At 33.2% G+C, this 16,827-nt stretch overlaps 4 protein-coding genes across 7 annotated transcripts; 3 read left to right on the plus strand and 1 right to left on the minus strand.

The window, feature by feature from the left end:
* The first annotated feature begins 859 nt into the window (after positions 1 to 859).
* On the plus strand, positions 860 to 2,130 carry LOC107191445 (eukaryotic translation initiation factor 3 subunit H). Its single transcript, XM_015580500.1, has 2 exons — positions 860 to 1,188; positions 1,259 to 2,130. The coding sequence occupies exons 1-2, from the start codon at positions 926 to 928 to the stop codon at positions 2,004 to 2,006; spliced, it is 1,011 nt and encodes a 336-aa protein (XP_015435986.1). The 5' UTR covers positions 860 to 925; the 3' UTR covers positions 2,007 to 2,130.
* A 343-nt stretch (positions 2,131 to 2,473) lies between these two features.
* Positions 2,474 to 4,976, plus strand: LOC107191453 (sorting nexin lst-4). The gene is made up of 5 exons (XM_015580510.1): positions 2,474 to 2,945; positions 3,117 to 3,306; positions 3,389 to 3,849; positions 3,944 to 4,639; positions 4,725 to 4,976. The coding sequence occupies exons 1-5, from the start codon at positions 2,931 to 2,933 to the stop codon at positions 4,974 to 4,976; spliced, it is 1,614 nt and encodes a 537-aa protein (XP_015435996.1). The 5' UTR covers positions 2,474 to 2,930.
* A 5,106-nt stretch (positions 4,977 to 10,082) lies between these two features.
* On the minus strand, positions 10,083 to 14,303 carry LOC107191440 (calcium/calmodulin-dependent protein kinase type 1). Of its 2 annotated transcripts, none has more exons than XM_015580495.1 (8): positions 13,849 to 14,303; positions 12,763 to 12,897; positions 12,609 to 12,683; positions 12,270 to 12,532; positions 12,052 to 12,192; positions 11,452 to 11,578; positions 10,807 to 10,844; positions 10,083 to 10,702 (listed from the first exon to the last, which is right to left on the minus strand). In XM_015580495.1, the coding sequence occupies exons 1-8, from the start codon at positions 13,956 to 13,958 to the stop codon at positions 10,272 to 10,274; spliced, it is 1,320 nt and encodes a 439-aa protein (XP_015435981.1). In that variant the 5' UTR covers positions 13,959 to 14,303; the 3' UTR covers positions 10,083 to 10,271. The 2 variants fall into 2 exon arrangements, with proteins under 2 accessions (XP_015435981.1, XP_015435982.1); XM_015580496.1 differs by having other exon boundaries at positions 10,393 to 10,663; positions 10,757 to 10,844.
* A 1,016-nt stretch (positions 14,304 to 15,319) lies between these two features.
* Positions 15,320 to 16,750, plus strand: LOC107191459 (non-structural maintenance of chromosomes element 1 homolog). 3 transcript variants are annotated; one of them, XM_015580516.1, is made up of 6 exons: positions 15,320 to 15,655; positions 15,750 to 15,891; positions 15,963 to 16,158; positions 16,224 to 16,337; positions 16,411 to 16,534; positions 16,612 to 16,750. In XM_015580516.1, exons 1-6 carry the CDS (start codon positions 15,556 to 15,558, stop codon positions 16,659 to 16,661), a joined length of 726 nt encoding a protein of 241 aa, XP_015436002.1. In that variant the 5' UTR covers positions 15,320 to 15,555; the 3' UTR covers positions 16,662 to 16,750. The 3 variants fall into 3 exon arrangements, with proteins under 3 accessions (XP_015436002.1, XP_015436001.1, XP_015436003.1); XM_015580515.1 differs by having other exon boundaries at positions 16,411 to 16,750; XM_015580517.1 differs by having other exon boundaries at positions 15,652 to 15,655; positions 15,728 to 15,891; positions 16,411 to 16,750.
* The last annotated feature ends 77 nt before the right edge of the window (positions 16,751 to 16,827 follow it).

Here is a 16,827-nt window from a genome sequence, read left to right on the forward strand (position 1 = left end):
TTACATGCGATCACAGACGAGATATGTATAAGAAGGTGGCCCACTTAAACCGTAGTACCGACGCCTCAAAAAATCTGTGAATGAAGTAGTGACCTTTACGTTATAAGAACGGTAAATATGGGTAAATCTATGGTGGATAGTGACACCACCGACTAGGTATAGAATAGACCTATCATTCAATGCTTTTTCCTGTCCTACGTTCATAGGGCTACGTAGCTCTGTTACCATTTTAGTGTCAATACCCGACGTTACCGATAAAGCATGAATTCTGAGTATTATTAGCACAAATGAAGTGTTATATATTCCATTCATATTACGTGTATCTATATGATTCAAGACTCTTTCTACTACGTTTACTTTACAGCGAACGGATGGAAGAGAATCCGTTCACGACCATGGTCCCTTCTTAGATTTAACGTAGTTCACAAATTCACCGTTCTCATAACGTAGAGGGCAGCAGAAAATCCCTGACTTTTTACACTATCGGTATTTCAGAACATGAGACACGAAGTCCTCCATAAGATGATAGGTCTATCCTATACCTAGTCGGTGGTGACACTAAGGGCCCAGAAAAGTGGGTTGCAAAAATACATTGGATAAAATGTCTACTCCTATACTTCGTCCATGGCAGCACTGAATTGAGGCAGCAACTGTACTGAGATCGTGCAAGTTGATACTTACCTTACTTTACCGAATTCATAATCAGTATCTTGCCTATTATAAATCGTTCCGAAATTCAAATGTGTCCCGGATTTCCGGCACTTGTTTTAGTACTGAGCCTTGTCACCTATGGTGCTGCAAAATGACCAAGAAAAACCGGTGAGATGTATCTCCATGGATAGGAATGAATGGACAGGAAGCTAACAGATAGGACACGTGAAGCTAAAATCATAACTATTTGTATATCATAACTATTGTTTGAAAGATGAATTCGAGAACACAGGCGAGAAGAATACCCGAAGTGGAACCACGCATAGATTACGTTCAGTGTGATGGATTAGTTGTTATGAAAATGGTGAAGCACTGTCACGAAGAATCTTTGAATAACATGGATGTTGCTCAAGGCGCTCTTCTCGGCTTGGTCGTTCAAAACCGTTTAGAGATTACAAATTGTTTTCCATTCCCTAAGAATGATGAGATTATGGATGAAGAAGAATATCAGCTTGCCATGATGCGTCGTCTCAGATGGTAAGTAATATATCGAACTAACAAAATTAACCACGATGGCGCGACTACGTTTAACATAATAATTTTGTAGGGTCAATGTTGATCACTTCCATGTCGGTTGGTACCAGAGTGCAGATGTTGGAAACTTTTTGAATGTTTCACTGTTGGAATCGCAATATCACTATCAGACTTCCATAGAAGAATCTGTGGTTCTTATATATGATACTGCCAAATCAGCCAGGGGTTTCTTGACACTGAAAGCATATAGACTTACTCCCCAAGCTATTCAAATGTACAAGGAAGGTGAATTTACACCTGAAGCTCTAAGGACCTTGAAAATTGGTTATGAAAACCTGTTCATTGAGATACCAGTTGTAATAAAGAATAGTAATCTGACGAATATAATGATGTCTGAACTGGAAGAGATGATCCCCGAGGAGGAGGGTACCAAATACTTAGACCTGGGAACAGCTACTGTTTTGGAAAATCAGCTACGTTGTATGATGGATCGTGTAGACGAATTGAATCAAGAAGCTATGAAGTTTAATAGGTACCAACAGTTAGTTGTTCGTCAACAACAAGAGAAGAACAGGCTTTTGGCCAAGAGGGCTCAAGAGAATGCAGCCAGGGCTGCTAAAGATGAGCCTCCATTACCAGATGATGATATTAATAAATTGATGAGGCCTGTACCTGTTCCACCAAGACTAAACCCCATGATTGTAGCTGGACAGATTAATACATACAGTGAGCACATTTCTCAATTCTGTGCTCAGAGTTTAGCAAAATTGTATATTACTCAAAGCCTTCAGAATGCAAAGGAGTCAAAATCTTTGCACTGAAGGAATAGTAACAACAATTGAAACGTCTGTAATATTAAACGTCATATGTGATGTTAAAAAGTAAAAAATCATAAAATTTTCTCCAAGTATGGTCAATACTTATTTTTCCTCTACATTAAATATCTAGAACATAATTGCAATAAGTATACATTATTTCAATTCCTTACGAACTCTTTTTCGTTATTTTATTAAAAGAGAAGAAAATAGATTTATTTTATTTATTTCATTAGTTTGATAATCTTGTCAAGTCTACATGTTGATATGATAGACAGTAATTCAATAAATTAATTGTAATTCATTATGTTTGATTTTTAAAGGAGGAATTAAACTTCTTTTTTAACATTTAGTACAACAGGTTGTACTTATCTAACACTTTAATTGTACAGAAAATTTACTTAATTCTGGAGTTTCAGCTGTACAGTCTTGAGCAAAAGTTTATTCGCGAATTAACTCGCAGAGGCGATCTAAGTTTCAATGACAAATCATAAATTTCCGTGCCCCGTGCCTTCGTATCTCACCTCGAGTGATAAAACAACGATAAAAATTCTTTCAATGCATCTATATCATTTCGCCGTCCGTGACTTTAAACTTGATGACTTTATTTACAACTTGTTGCAATGATCAGCAACGATACAACCCGGCCATTTATGGAAAGCGTAGGTTTTTGAAGTCACGAAAGCGTGTTATGGGTGTTATGCGCCGCGACGAGTACTTAATGGTACAGTACAGTCGTTTAATATTTCCATTTATGTGGCACGGAATCGCACACACGTCTAACCACAAATACGTAAATGTCAGTCATACGGCTGAGGTGATCGGTATAGGTATGTGACCGGGTGCAATCAAATAATTTAAATTGAGAAGACGAAAATCTGTCGTGCTAGCGGTTGGTATTTGACGTAACTGTGGGTGCATGTATTTACGATGGAGGGTCATCAGGTATGTATCTAAAAACCTATTGATGATACCGACAAACTATCGGATACATTGTTGTAAAGTTTGATCAACATGTTATGACTCATTCATTCATATACTAGTTAAATATAGTTCCTTTGTATTTCAATCTTTCAAACATTCGCATTTAACTTCCAACTTCTCTTTTCTAAATAGGTAAGGGCACTGTATGACTTTACAGGAGAATCAGGAACAGCCGAATTATCTATTGTAGCAGGAGAAGTGTTGACTGTCATGAGAGACAATGTAGGTGATGGTTGGTGCGAAGGTTTCAATCAAAGTGGAAAATCTGGACTATTTCCAGCAGCTTATGTTCAAGTTGTAGAAGCTGCAGCATCCATGTCAAGTATTAACAATTTGTATATCAAAGGATTTATTAAAGGATTATTATAAGGATTATACAATATGTGAATATTTTTATGTATTAGGTGCCATGACATCGTCCCAGCAAAGTTCTGGAGATTATTGGGATGATGATTGGGATGATGATTCAGAAGTTGGTCAAACACAAGCCTATGTTCCTAATCAGCAACAACAACAACAGCAGCATACAATACAGTTAACACAAGAACATAGCACCATTGATTATGGAGATGCTTTTTCTATGCAAACCATTCATTCTGTGATACCTGAAAGGCCTATGCCAAATATACCAAAGAAAAACAATAAATTTTCTACTTTAATAAAGTCAGGTGAAGATAGCTTTTTATCAGGGATTAGAATACCAACTATCTCTGAAAGTGAAAAAATATATGTAGAGGAAGTGGAAGGAGGGCATTGTAGATGGGTTCCAAAAGGAGAATCCTACAATTGTGTGGTAACATCTCCTAAAAAGGAGTCCAAGCTGAAGGGTCTTAAAAGTTTTATAGTTTATCAACTCACGCCTACGGTATTTAGATATGCATCATTTTACATTTTTTTACTTTTTTAATTATCAAGTACCACTGATATAATAATAATACCACTAATTCTCTGTGTAACAGTTCAACAACATTCAAGTCTCAAGAAGATACAAACATTTTGATTGGCTGCATGAACGTTTGGAAGAAAAATATTGTTTCATTCCAATTCCACCACTGCCTGATAAACAAATATCAGGAAGATATGAAAAACAATTTATAGAAAACCGACGTACACAACTGCAGGAGTTTGTTGATTATGTCTGTAGACATCCTGTACTAGCACGTAGCCGTGTTTGGGAGCATTTCATAACTTGTACAGATGAGAAAAGGTGGAAGGCTGGCAAGAGGCTAGCGGAAAAGGATGAAGTAATAGGTGTAAATTACTTTAATGCTATTCAATGTCCCGAAAGCTCCTTAGATGCTATAAAAGTGGAAATACAAACGGATGCTTATAGTAAATTTATAAGTGGCTTAGATCCTGTAGTGAAGAATTTCATGGCCATGGCTGTTGATCAGACAAAGAAAAATCTAGTTCTGTATAAAAGAGAATTTCAGAAGATTAGTCAGTCTTTCACGGCATTGAGTCATGCACTGGAAGTTGATGATAGCAGCCGAGGAAGATTGACTCATGCATTGAAAGTTACAGGTGAAGCTTATAATGACATAGGCAAGTTGTACGAAGAGCAACCCAAGTTCGATTGGGAACCTCTTGCTGATAAGTTTCATATTTATAGGGGAATTATCAGTAATTTCCCAGATGTAATCAGTATACATAAGGTGAACAAAAGAGAAGCAGAGTGTTTATCTGTAAATTCTATTACACAAAATACTATATGACTAACAGTATATGTTTTTTCACTAGAGTGCTGTACAAAAGAGGAAAGACTGTGAAAGATTAGTCAGTGAACATAAAATGGAACCGCAGCAGTTGCGAGAACTTTCTCATCGAACGGATATAATAGCGCGAGCCCTGCTCGCTGAGGAATCACATATTCAGACAGAGCAAGAAATATATATAAATCAAGCCATGAAAACGCATCTCACGGAACAGATTACATTTTATCAAAAAATTGTAGATAAATTACGAGAAGCATTAAATGCATATGAAGGCTGAACCTTATATCTGTTGTAATGTAAGAAGGTTTTGCTTGTCTCATTAAATTCATAATATTGAAACTCGATAATTACTTGTAAGGAGTATGAATTGTATAAAGTAAAGCGACGAATCGTGCTCGTCATTCGTACACAGTATAGAAACACAACAGTTGAAAACAAACAGTATGAAGCATATTGTGTTTAAGTATTGATAAGAATTGTTTGCTGAAGAATTACATAAGTGAATTAGAAGGGTCCAATAGTTTTTTTTAAATGTACCAAAAAGTCACACCATATAATATATATATATATATATATATATATATATATATATATATTTATGTATATATATACATACACGTATATATAAATATGCAAATATATATTTTTTATTTATGTTACTTTCTCATGTTCATTTCAATTGAACATTCAGGTACTATCAAAGCAATTCAATAGGAAGAAATTATATCAAATTGGATTGGAAAAGGTAGAATGCAGTTTCTAAAAACCAAGTAAATTAATGTCGATTAAGTGCTATTATTAATGCTGCATAGTAATATATTACATGTTGGTGTGAAAGTTAATCTTTTGTGGCTGCTACTTTTAGAAATTGAAATAGTTACTTTATAATTTATTATGTCTTTTTTCGTATATAGGTATCTTTCATTGTGTATGTTAAGTTTGATCATGAACTCTTTTTGCCACAGTAAATTTATGTATATATCATTTATATCGTATATTACACAATATTAATATGTGCTTGAAACATAAGTTGAATTTTACATGTATCATATAATTAAGTCAATGTATATTAAAAACAAAATCGCAATTAACTACTGTGTAGTGTAAAAGTTTACATTATATTCTACAATAAACGTAAAACATCTGTAAAATTTATCAGTTCCTTTTATATTACAATTAAAAGTATGTGAATATCCTGCCTTGATAAGCATCTGTATATATTTAGTACTATTGTGTTGTAGCATTCGTAAACTACGGTATGAATATAATTTTAGTAATGGTTTCACTGAATATAAAATCAATTGCATGTATACATAATCACAGATCTAAAAGTGTATAACTTCATTTATGTATATTATAAACTATTATAGTGTGTATAGAATATAATGTAAACTGTTTTCGTTTACGAAATTATTATTACACTCACATTGATCAACCGACTTATGTTTAAACAAACATCAAACATCCTACACAATTTATATATTCTTAATGTATAATTTAATGTCAGACTAAGGCAGCCACTGTGTACATTTTCTACTTAATCTACTATGTGGGAATTTCAACTGTTACGACTACAGACCATCAGTTAAGCATTATAAACTCGAGCATATCGTTGTTAATGCTTTGAAAGTAAATTGTATAAAAAATGTAGCTTAATTTTAAGCGGAAACACAGACAATTTTGTAAAAGATTATTACTATTATTGATATTATCACTATTATTATTTTCATTTTTACTATTACTATTATTATCATCATCATCCTCATTATCATTTTCAGTCATCACACTTTTCTTTTCTTATTCAAAAGGAAATTCCAATAAATGTGTAATAATTTAAAGAATAGCTGTTATTTCTCATATGTTTTAAGCTACCAGCGTTTAATATTTCCATTATTTTTAATAGTCTTACGACTTAATTTAGCTCTTTAGAGTGTATACGAAAAAGTAACTGTGCTATAAATATAACAAACTAAAAAGGTAAATCAGCTGCATCGTATATATATATGTTTTTTTTTTATTCATCAACATTCTATGAAGTAGCACCACAATCAAGAAATTGATAAAAATATGTTAATCTTGAAAGCTGAGTAATTAATGTCCATTTTTTATAATTTTCATAATCACAAGCCAGCTTTGTGAACAAGTAGTATTTACTACCAATCTCCAGAATCTCTACTTTCACATCCTTGGTTGCTCAAAGTGAATTGTTTACAGAAACTTTAAATCGGTAATTTCCATCAGTTTTTCAATGATTACGAATATATTGGCACTGTAAACTAGATCAACTGTATTCTGAATACTAATATCCGTCGCCATAGATGTGACAAACTTGTTCATTAATTTTCTAGAAGCAACTACCTTTTCTTATCATGTACAATTTAACAATGAGACATTCGATACTTATATCTCCACATGCATAAATTTAAGCATAACAATTACAAGGCTTATGCAATCAGAGAATTACAATAGGAAGAAGTTTGTTGCTATATCAGTTAATATATATATATATATGTAGGAGCATTACGCTTAATTTATAGGCAACAATTAAAAGTTTGTTTCATTAATCGTACATTCTCCCTGTCTTGCGTTCGCTCTCTTTCATGCTCTTCTTCTTTCACTCTCATATGTACTCTATCAGTCTGACATTTTTTATATTATTTTCTCGAATAAGACTTCGGTAACAAGACATTTCCATTGCTATTTAAAATCAGCTTATTTTTACATCACATGTGCAATGTTCCTGCCGATATGTTTATTCGTGTGGCGCGGTCTTCTTCATTCTTCTTTTTTTGGAGGATAAGGAGTTGTAAATACGAGCTAAGATCCTGTTACTTCCTTTTTAGAATTTTAAATTATAAGCTCGTTAATAATGTATAAATATCAGGATAATAAATGTTTTTATAATGATCTGTTCTTATTAGATAACACGATGTTGGTAATGTAAAAAATATAATTGTAATTACCAGTATAAAATAAAATTTTAAGTGTGCAGTACGAATAGGCAACTGTATATAGGAAGTAACAAAGAGTTACTATTACTAGAAGGGAGCAAGACTAAGGAACAGTGTAATTTTTATTCACAGTGTATTGGTTTATAGTTTTTATGTTCCTCTTTACTGTTCCATCATCGTGTCATCCAAGGCACTTTATAATGGCCTTTTATTAACTCGAATTCAATTAATTTTGATATGAAAGCATTTGGATAAAATAATGATCACCATCGCGTTCAGCTTATTCTTCTTCGTAAATACGTTTTAACACTAAATTTTCGTAATGTTTGAAGAACATTATAATCAGCTACCTTATGATTAGAATAACTAGTATCGATTCAAAAAATGATTTTGTAACCTTTAATGCATCCCTTCGACTTTTTTTCACACATTGTTTACTATACGAATAGTGCCCGGTACACGGACGGATGTCTAATGCGACAGTGTCCAAAGTTATTATCATATTTGTAATTCACAAGTTAAAGAGAAAAGACTGCAGTAGTTTATAATAAACTGAGTGCCTGTTCGATAAATAACATAAGTTTTTTTATGTGAATATATCTATAGAATATGTTTTTTTTTTTAGATTGATTATATACGATGTAGATTTATTTAAAAGCACGTTTCAAAGGACACGAGAAACATCAAATTGTTTTCCTTTAAAATACAATTTTGCGCGCTACACAATAAATTGTTTTTTTTGTTCACTCATGTAACAAAGCCTTGAAATGTCTGTAAAAATACTCCAAAATGCTAATGCTGATTACTCCAAAAAATTATTGTACATATTTCAATTGAAAGGGTTGTTCAGTGTTAATTAAAATTCTTAACATTGATCGTTAATATTAATATTGATTTACTATTGAGTGTAACCATAATAACATCATTTATCACAAGATTATGGTATTATTGCACTTGACTGCAAGTATTTATAAAAAAATAAAGTAGTACCACTGTATAATAAAAATGTTCCTCAAGCCTTTCATTAAAATATTTGTTATACTGCGTATTTCAACACTGTAATAAGATACAAATATAAAGAGCAAGATTATATGCAGTGACATTAGTATACAATAAATGTCGATATTTCATAAAGAAGTATTAAATACAAAAATATTTGCATGATCACAATGTATTGATGGCGTTTAATTAGATGTTTACTGAAAAAATGGAACATATATAAACAATATGTACATTCTTATTGCAATATATATTCGGATCTAGACAATGAATGCGTAACTAATTAAACGTAAAGTTTGTACTTCAGATTTTTTTGACACAAGACAATTTTAATTTATCTGTAGTTCAAGAAACATGCAAAGTATTAAAAACTGAACGTGGTTACAAATTTTCCAAAAATATGCATCGTGCGTTTACTTTCAAGGAACTTTGTAGGATTCTAATACCTGAAACTATATAATTTGCTTTTTATATTTGCATTTTGCAAAGAGACAAACGAGGAATCGTGTATGTATTATGTACACATTTGCTGACATTCTTAGTGCAATGTATGATTAAAAATATCAGGACATTAATATACATGTATGTATGCATATATTATATCTAGTTTTTAACAGATCTGATTCAGAGTTTCTTAAAAATGTAGCAATATCACTATGTAACAGAAAGAGTATACTGTGTACACAATGTACATTTTATAATCCAGTGGACTGTACATGGCTTGGTACAAACACTTGCATTTACCTATGTTATGAAATAAAATATACATATATATATTTTAGTTATCAACGAAACGTAAGAGTAAGGATTACTTGAAATCAGATCTTATACAGTCTCACAACACGATCTCGTATAGCAAGATTTTTCTCGCTAATTAAAAGTGATCCCGTTTTACAGAAATCATTTCGCTAAATTCGTCTTTTTTTAGTACCTATCAAAATGTTATTTCAGAAAGTGTTACATTCCGTTGTACCATTTGCTCTAAAGGTACCGGGCAAGAAGTTATATTTATGAAATTTGAAACATATTTGCCAGGATACAACAAGGCTATTACATTGCAAAAAATCATCTAAACAGCCACTATTCATTACTCCGAACTTTATAAAAGATAAAAACTTGTCGTTGTACTGTTAACATTAGTTCTTGTTTTATACACATTCACTTAGATTTGATCCAGCAAGATTTCTTGCAAAGTGTCATATGAAATTTCACAATTTATGTAACATCGTTCAGATACACACCTATGATAGATCTCGCTCGATCAAATCAATAACCTTTAACATATCGCCATGAAACTTCTATTGATAGCTATAGATATTCGATTCTATTGTTAATATGTGTATTAACACAATGAAGCTCTATGCGCGACTGTCCGAAGAGAGCCAGCGAAGTGGAAAAAAAAAACATGGAAAATCGCTTTGTATCACGCGGGCTGTTACATAGGTCTGTAATGTACATAACTAGTGGTAACCGTGTCACAGGAGACCACCGAATAAAAGCGGATTAGCTGAAATCTATACAAATCCCTGCGCCAAATTAAATAGTTTTGGCGAGGGAGTTGAAACGCCATATCCAACGGCTTCGAGTAAGTATTCTCGTAGACGAAAATTTAGTTGCGTGACTCAGCTTTTCTTATACTTCCGTTGCTTTCTAAGATACGATATATTTGTCTGAAAGAGAGTAGACAGAGCAGTGCGTGTGCTACCCCACAGCTTGAAGCGTTTGTTGCGTAAGTATAGTGGTGAATTTGGGGTGATCGCAATGGGAATAGGATTTGAGGCCACCAAGCTTGATACGGGCAACGGCGGCTCAAGTATTTGCTTCAATTGAGGTTGTTCGGAGGTTCCACTGATCTGGCTTGGTGACTGGGGTTGTTGGATTGCGACTGATCGGGGTATGGCATGGGGTTGCCGCTGGAGGGGCCTGTTGATCCTGGACCCTGCTGCTGTTGCTGGCCGCTGTTGAGAGCCAGCCGTTGCATTTGACGTATGACCGTGGCTGCGTGATAGGCTTGCTGCAACCATGAGAGATGAGGAAGACTTTCCTACGGAGCCTGGCGAGCAAACACATACAATCAGCGGGTTGAAAATCATTCAACCATACTAACCTTCCACCTTGATTTGGCGAAATTCTTTCTAAGTTGTTCCGATACAGTACCATGGATATTTTTATTGCTAGCTGCGTTGCCGGATATCCTGAAAAAATCAATTGCGCAATATCACATTAAAAAGAAAATAGACACTACGATACACAGCATATTGTTTTATGAACACGTCGGCGAACACCACTTGAATTTTTATTATCATTATAGAATGGTACCGACATTATACAGTAATAATGTATTTTTAAAAAGTCTTGTTTTATCCAACGTACATTCATTCATTGACTTTTATTGTGTTAATTTATTGACTATTATTCGTCATTACAATGCAGGAAAAACAGATATTTTAATCTTAGATTTGTAATGCACACTCGGTTATTCTGCACATCCGGGAATGCAACCAGTATTTTTAAAATATGTTATGTTACTGGATGACAAGATAAATGTAATTTTTTACTTACTGATTCCATATTTATCATATTATTAAAGGCAATTCTGTTCCTGTAATGTTTTTATTGCTTGACTTTTAAAACACGACTTTTGAAATGTTTAGAGCCAAGAATATACTCTAAGGTTTTATAGAATGGTGTTAATTTTTCAGTGTAACTTCATTACTCATTCTGTGTGACTACATAGAAAAACAAATGCAATTTCAAGTGAAACAAACAGTGTGAAATATTTGAGGGTAATAATGATCTTACCAAGGATGTGCAAGGGCTTGCTTGCAAGTATAGCGTTCTTCGACATTGACACATATCAACTTGTGTATGAAATCCTTTGCAGAGTCACTGATATCGTCCCAGAACGGCGAATCAAATTCAAATTCACCTATAACAGTCTGGTTAGCTCTTTGCTATAGAGTAGACGATTTTATTTTTTATTATGAAGTATTTCATATAAATTAAACAATTTATTTGGAAGAAATACTGTTAGCTAAAGTTTATCTTTTTTTTACTTGCGTCAAAGACTCCTCGATAATTGATAATACTATACAGTGTACTATATAATACTAAAAACGAATTTTTAATGTGTCCTCTTTTTTTTTTTTTTTAATAAATTAACAGCTAATAGTTTTTAGAAGAAGAAACGCGGTCGCACACAGAATGTCATTTACTTACTATACTAGCATGTATAAAGCAGCATACAAAAACTAGAATAGTACCTTAAAAATGAAAATTTCAAGTTAATGAACAATTGCATGTGCTTGTTGGTTGTGTGGTCCTAAAAGTAGTAACTAAGTTGAAATGATAGTATAGTCCTTCCAAATGCCACAAGTATTCTCCCAAAAATAATCTTATTACCTTTCAAAATTTGTGCAAACAGGACAGCGTCATTCTCATCGTAAAACGGCGGGTATCCACATAATAAAATGTAAGAAATTACTCCTATGCTCCATACATCAACAGCCTTCCCATATGGTTTCTGAGCTAAGACTTCTGGAGCTGTGCACATAAATACATAATTAATTCTCTTCCCATCTGTATCTTTATCTGTTCACAAAAACATTTTATTATCTTACCAACATATCCTGGAGTACCGCAAGCAGTCTCCATGATACCAGAGTCTTCCATTTTCGATAAACCAAAGTCACTAATCATAATCTTACTATCTTCATGTGGACTATAATATAAAAGATTTTCAGGTTTGAGATCTCTATGTACGACACCCTGTTCATGCATATAATCAACAGCTTCAAGAATTTGTCTTATTAAACCAGATGCATCCTTTTCTGTATAGGAACCTTTTTCAACAATTCTATCAAAAAGTTCTCCACCAGTGACTCTAACAGAAGAAAACAAAGAATTCTGAAATCTGCACTGTCTATAATTTTACATTAGAATAGTAAATAATAACTTACAATTCCATAACTAAATAAACCTTATGCTTGTCCTCAAATGTTTCTAACAGTTGAACAATATTTGGATGCATTAATCTGTAACAAGTATGCAGATAAAAGATAAGGTAACTGATTTATTTACCCATGAAAGAATGAAAATCCTAATGTACATTACCTTCTCAAAACTTTGATTTCATTTTCTAAAGAGTCTTCCTTCCCTTTTAGTGCTTTCTTGTCAATGATCTTCACTGCAAACACTTGACCAGGCTTCTCCTTAGTTTCTGCCAGGCGTACTTCAGAAAAAGCACCCCTAAAAAGTACACATTATCAATATATAAAACAGAAACACATAAAATTCTTGAATGTCATATTAATCTAAAATATCAGTGTTAATTTCAATTTTAAATCCTTGGCACAAAGCTTATCACAGAAATTAAATTATTAATTACAACAAGGTAGCATATTGCATTACAATGTAAGAAGACTTATGTAATTATTCCCAATTGTTTATTGCTGCAAATGTTGCAACATTCACTGCCAGACTTTTCATTTAATGACAGACTATATGCAATTGATTACAGCATATTTTGATATGAATTTCAATGTAAATCCCTAATATGTATATTCCTGTACTTTCATTGTAATATTAATTCATATAAGTAAGTAATAAATGTACTTTTTACTATTAATTACTATAAATAGAACATTATCAATATTTAGTACAAAAGTATTAAAAAATTGATATCCCTCATGCTATGAAATATACATATGTATTGTATATTGCATATGTTCTCCTGTTTATATATGCATGCACTAAATTAAGAAATCTTGTACAATATTCTCTACTAACAGAAAGCACTTTCCATACTTCAATATTTTAAGAAACATCAACGACTAAACAAAAGAAAAATTGTAGGTAGCTGTATAAAGTGACCGTTAACATATGTACTGTATCATATAAATCATAGGTTTCATTAAAGGATTAATAAAGTATAACTTTCATTTTAAAAGTACACGTCAATTAAATAGTCAGTAAATGGTGGTCAACTTTCATGTGTAACATTCCGAACGATTTTTCAAACATTAAATATGTACATACTATTATTTATATAATAGCGTTCGGTTAAGCAATTTCAAAACATTCTTTATACGTAACAGCCATTACAAGCGATACACACTCGAGAATTCGATGGATATCTACATAGGTGTGATAATTCCATTACGGTCCAATACGCAGTCCGTAATGATGTATAATACGTACGTTCCGAGCAACTCCTTCAGGATGTACTTATCCTCGACGGACGGTGATTTTTCATCTTTTCCATCCTTCTTGATCTTCTTGTTCGAATCCTTTTTACCGAAAAGCGGCATTTTCGCTTTCTGGTGTCTCAGTATCTCACACTTTCACACTGCTCTTTCAGGTCGAGATCGTAAGGCTGCAAACTCCTGACAGGTTATACGTCGCGTTACGAAAATCGGTCGAACGAAAGTTCTTGATGTGTTACAGTCTCTGGACGTCTGGACTCCGATTCTTTCGGCAGTGAAAAGCGAGGAGAGGAAAGATCGTCGGTCAAATGTCTTGTAAAATCATCGTTTCGAGCCGATGAATGATCATGAACTCTCGACCTTTACGCACGTAAACGATAGCAAGATACCCGTGTGCACCACACGATGCTGTTCTACTTTCCGTATTCGTGGACCGAGTTTGACACGTATTCGTTCCGCGCACTTTTCTGCTCCCGAAACGCTCTATTCCGCGTCGCGCGTATCGGGCTCAGGGTCGCGGCCTCGCGCCCTCACGATACAGCCTGTGCCTGTAGTGGCCTGTACTACACTGTACTATAGACCCAACAGATATGCTTCCTACGTGTTTGATCGGTTCTGCTACCCCGTTTTAACGTGTAACGATAATATTCTTTTTTCGCCTTTCCAATAAATGCATATTAATTTGCATAAGGATGGATCATGTTCTTCTGGCAAAACTGGGCGAAACGCTGACGTTTCGCGAATCCATCGATAGAGGACTACGAACTCATACCCGATTCTCGCTTCTTATTTATACTTGTTTATACTTGATGGATGTTGATCATGTTGATTGAGTGTAAGGTAGTAAAATGCCTAGATTACAGATGAATTTTACGTGGATTTAAGATTTTCGTTTTACTGTAATTTATATTAATTGTAACTTTGCAGTTTGAAGACGACATTCATTACGGCGTAATGATTACGCAACAATTTTAATGTCAACAATACAACTTATAGTAGTCTCTTTTCCCCCTCCTAAATTGCGCTTATGATAACTGCTGCAGCATTCAAGTTGACTTTCATCCGTCGATAATAATGCAGTGAAAGTGCAGCATGTCGCATCAGTGATTCCCATACGTCTTTTTTCATTACGTCAAAATCACTGCTCGATTCACATTACGTTCCGAAATTTAGTTTCCTCGATGCAGCATGAGAAACACTCTGTAGCAGGAATAAGTGTCTCAACATTATTTGTAAACTTTATTAGCTATACTTTGGACTCGTATTTTATGTTTGATTTATGTTTGTTTCGTTAAGTATTGCTTACTGGAGATTTTAAAATGTAGTAAAAGGTAAAGTGTGTTGCTCAGAAGAAATCATCCATGACGGCACAGGGCCAAGAGGGGTATTTCGCCGACCAATAGTCACCAATACTTAGCACTGCAAGACGCCACGTCATTAACATCAGTACACGTGTTACTCTGTTATCGCTCTATCTCACTTGATCTTGTGTTTTTGTTCGCTTTCTTTGTCACGAACAAATTTGATTGGAGGGTTTCTCGTGAGCTCTCCTCAGCTCTCCTGGTGTACCTCTACATTAAAATTGATAGAATTCAATTCTAAAAGATTGTAATAGAGAATTACTATTTAGATATCTATGTTTTTATACATAATACTTACCCCCTTGTCACGTTTTTGTTTATGACAATAATAATACAGAAAAATGGTTTATACGGAAAAACACAAAATACTTTTACAAATAATCATTCACGAAGGTCTTCTGGATGAAAATAAGATAAAAGATTTGGTTATTAAATTATTTAGTAAGTGAATTTTATGTTGTAGTAAACTTTGTTTAATGTATATTTATTGTGTTTTGTGCATATACTTTGTAGATGAAATTATACATTTTTTTAGACGATGATAAAATATCATTGGTAATAAATCATATAAATGAGCAGTTACAACCTTTAAATATGTTAATCAAGAAAGCACAGTGTGAAATTACAGGTCAAGTATATTGGGTTTTAATAAGTACTGTGCTTGATGAAGTAACCAGGTATATACATATATTTCAAATTTGATTAACATTACCATTAATTTTTTGTTTAAAACCACAAATTATTATAGATTTCAAAATGAATTTTCAAAAGGACAGTTAGCCTTATTAAGAAACATATTTTCTGAAATCATAACATCAAGTAATGGATTCGCTCAAAGTACATCATGTCTTAATTTGTGTTCTTTGCCAGATGTTAAGTTATCAAAAGCAATGGGTGAAGAATTTTTGAACGATGCAGTTAATAGAAAATGGTTAGCTTATAAGGTAATAATAATAAGACAAATAAAACTTTTATACTTTATTTGTTACATAGTTTCTTATGTTTACAGAATGGTAATTATTACATGGGCATAAGAAGTATAACAGAATTAATGCCATATTTTCGAGCTACTTATGAGGGTAATATAAGTACTTGTTGCCTTTGTAAGCAAGTTATCTTTTATGTAAGTTCTTATAAAGAATGGATATAATTATAGCATTAAACTACAAATTACATTTTCTTTTTATTCTGTTTAGAGCAAGAGGTGCGACCACTGTCAAAGTTTATTACACTTACATTGCTTAAAACAATATGCTACAGTTCACAACCCTGTGACATGTCCCACTTGTGGTTCAGTTTTTCTTAATGTTAATTTATCTGGTAATATTTTATTTCTTTGCCATGAACTTACATGTTGCGTTGTTACAATTAATTTCTGGTAAAATCATCTTGTACAGGTAGTGTAGATGATTATGCAGCACTGATGGATGAAGATACAGAAGATTAACAGACATCTATTAAAATGGTCTTGAGGCTCAGGAGTCATTAACGTATCAATATTTTTTATGTAAAATGTATTAAAGAGGATCTGTAGTATATTTTACATTGTATACATTTATATACATATGAGTATTTACAAGAGTTTGTATATATTTCTTCGATTTTTTAGTACT

The sequence above is a fragment of the Dufourea novaeangliae genome, unplaced genomic scaffold, assembly GCF_001272555.1.
Source record: "Dufourea novaeangliae isolate 0120121106 unplaced genomic scaffold, ASM127255v1 scaffold267, whole genome shotgun sequence".
Lineage (NCBI taxonomy): Eukaryota > Metazoa > Arthropoda > Insecta > Hymenoptera > Halictidae > Dufourea > Dufourea novaeangliae.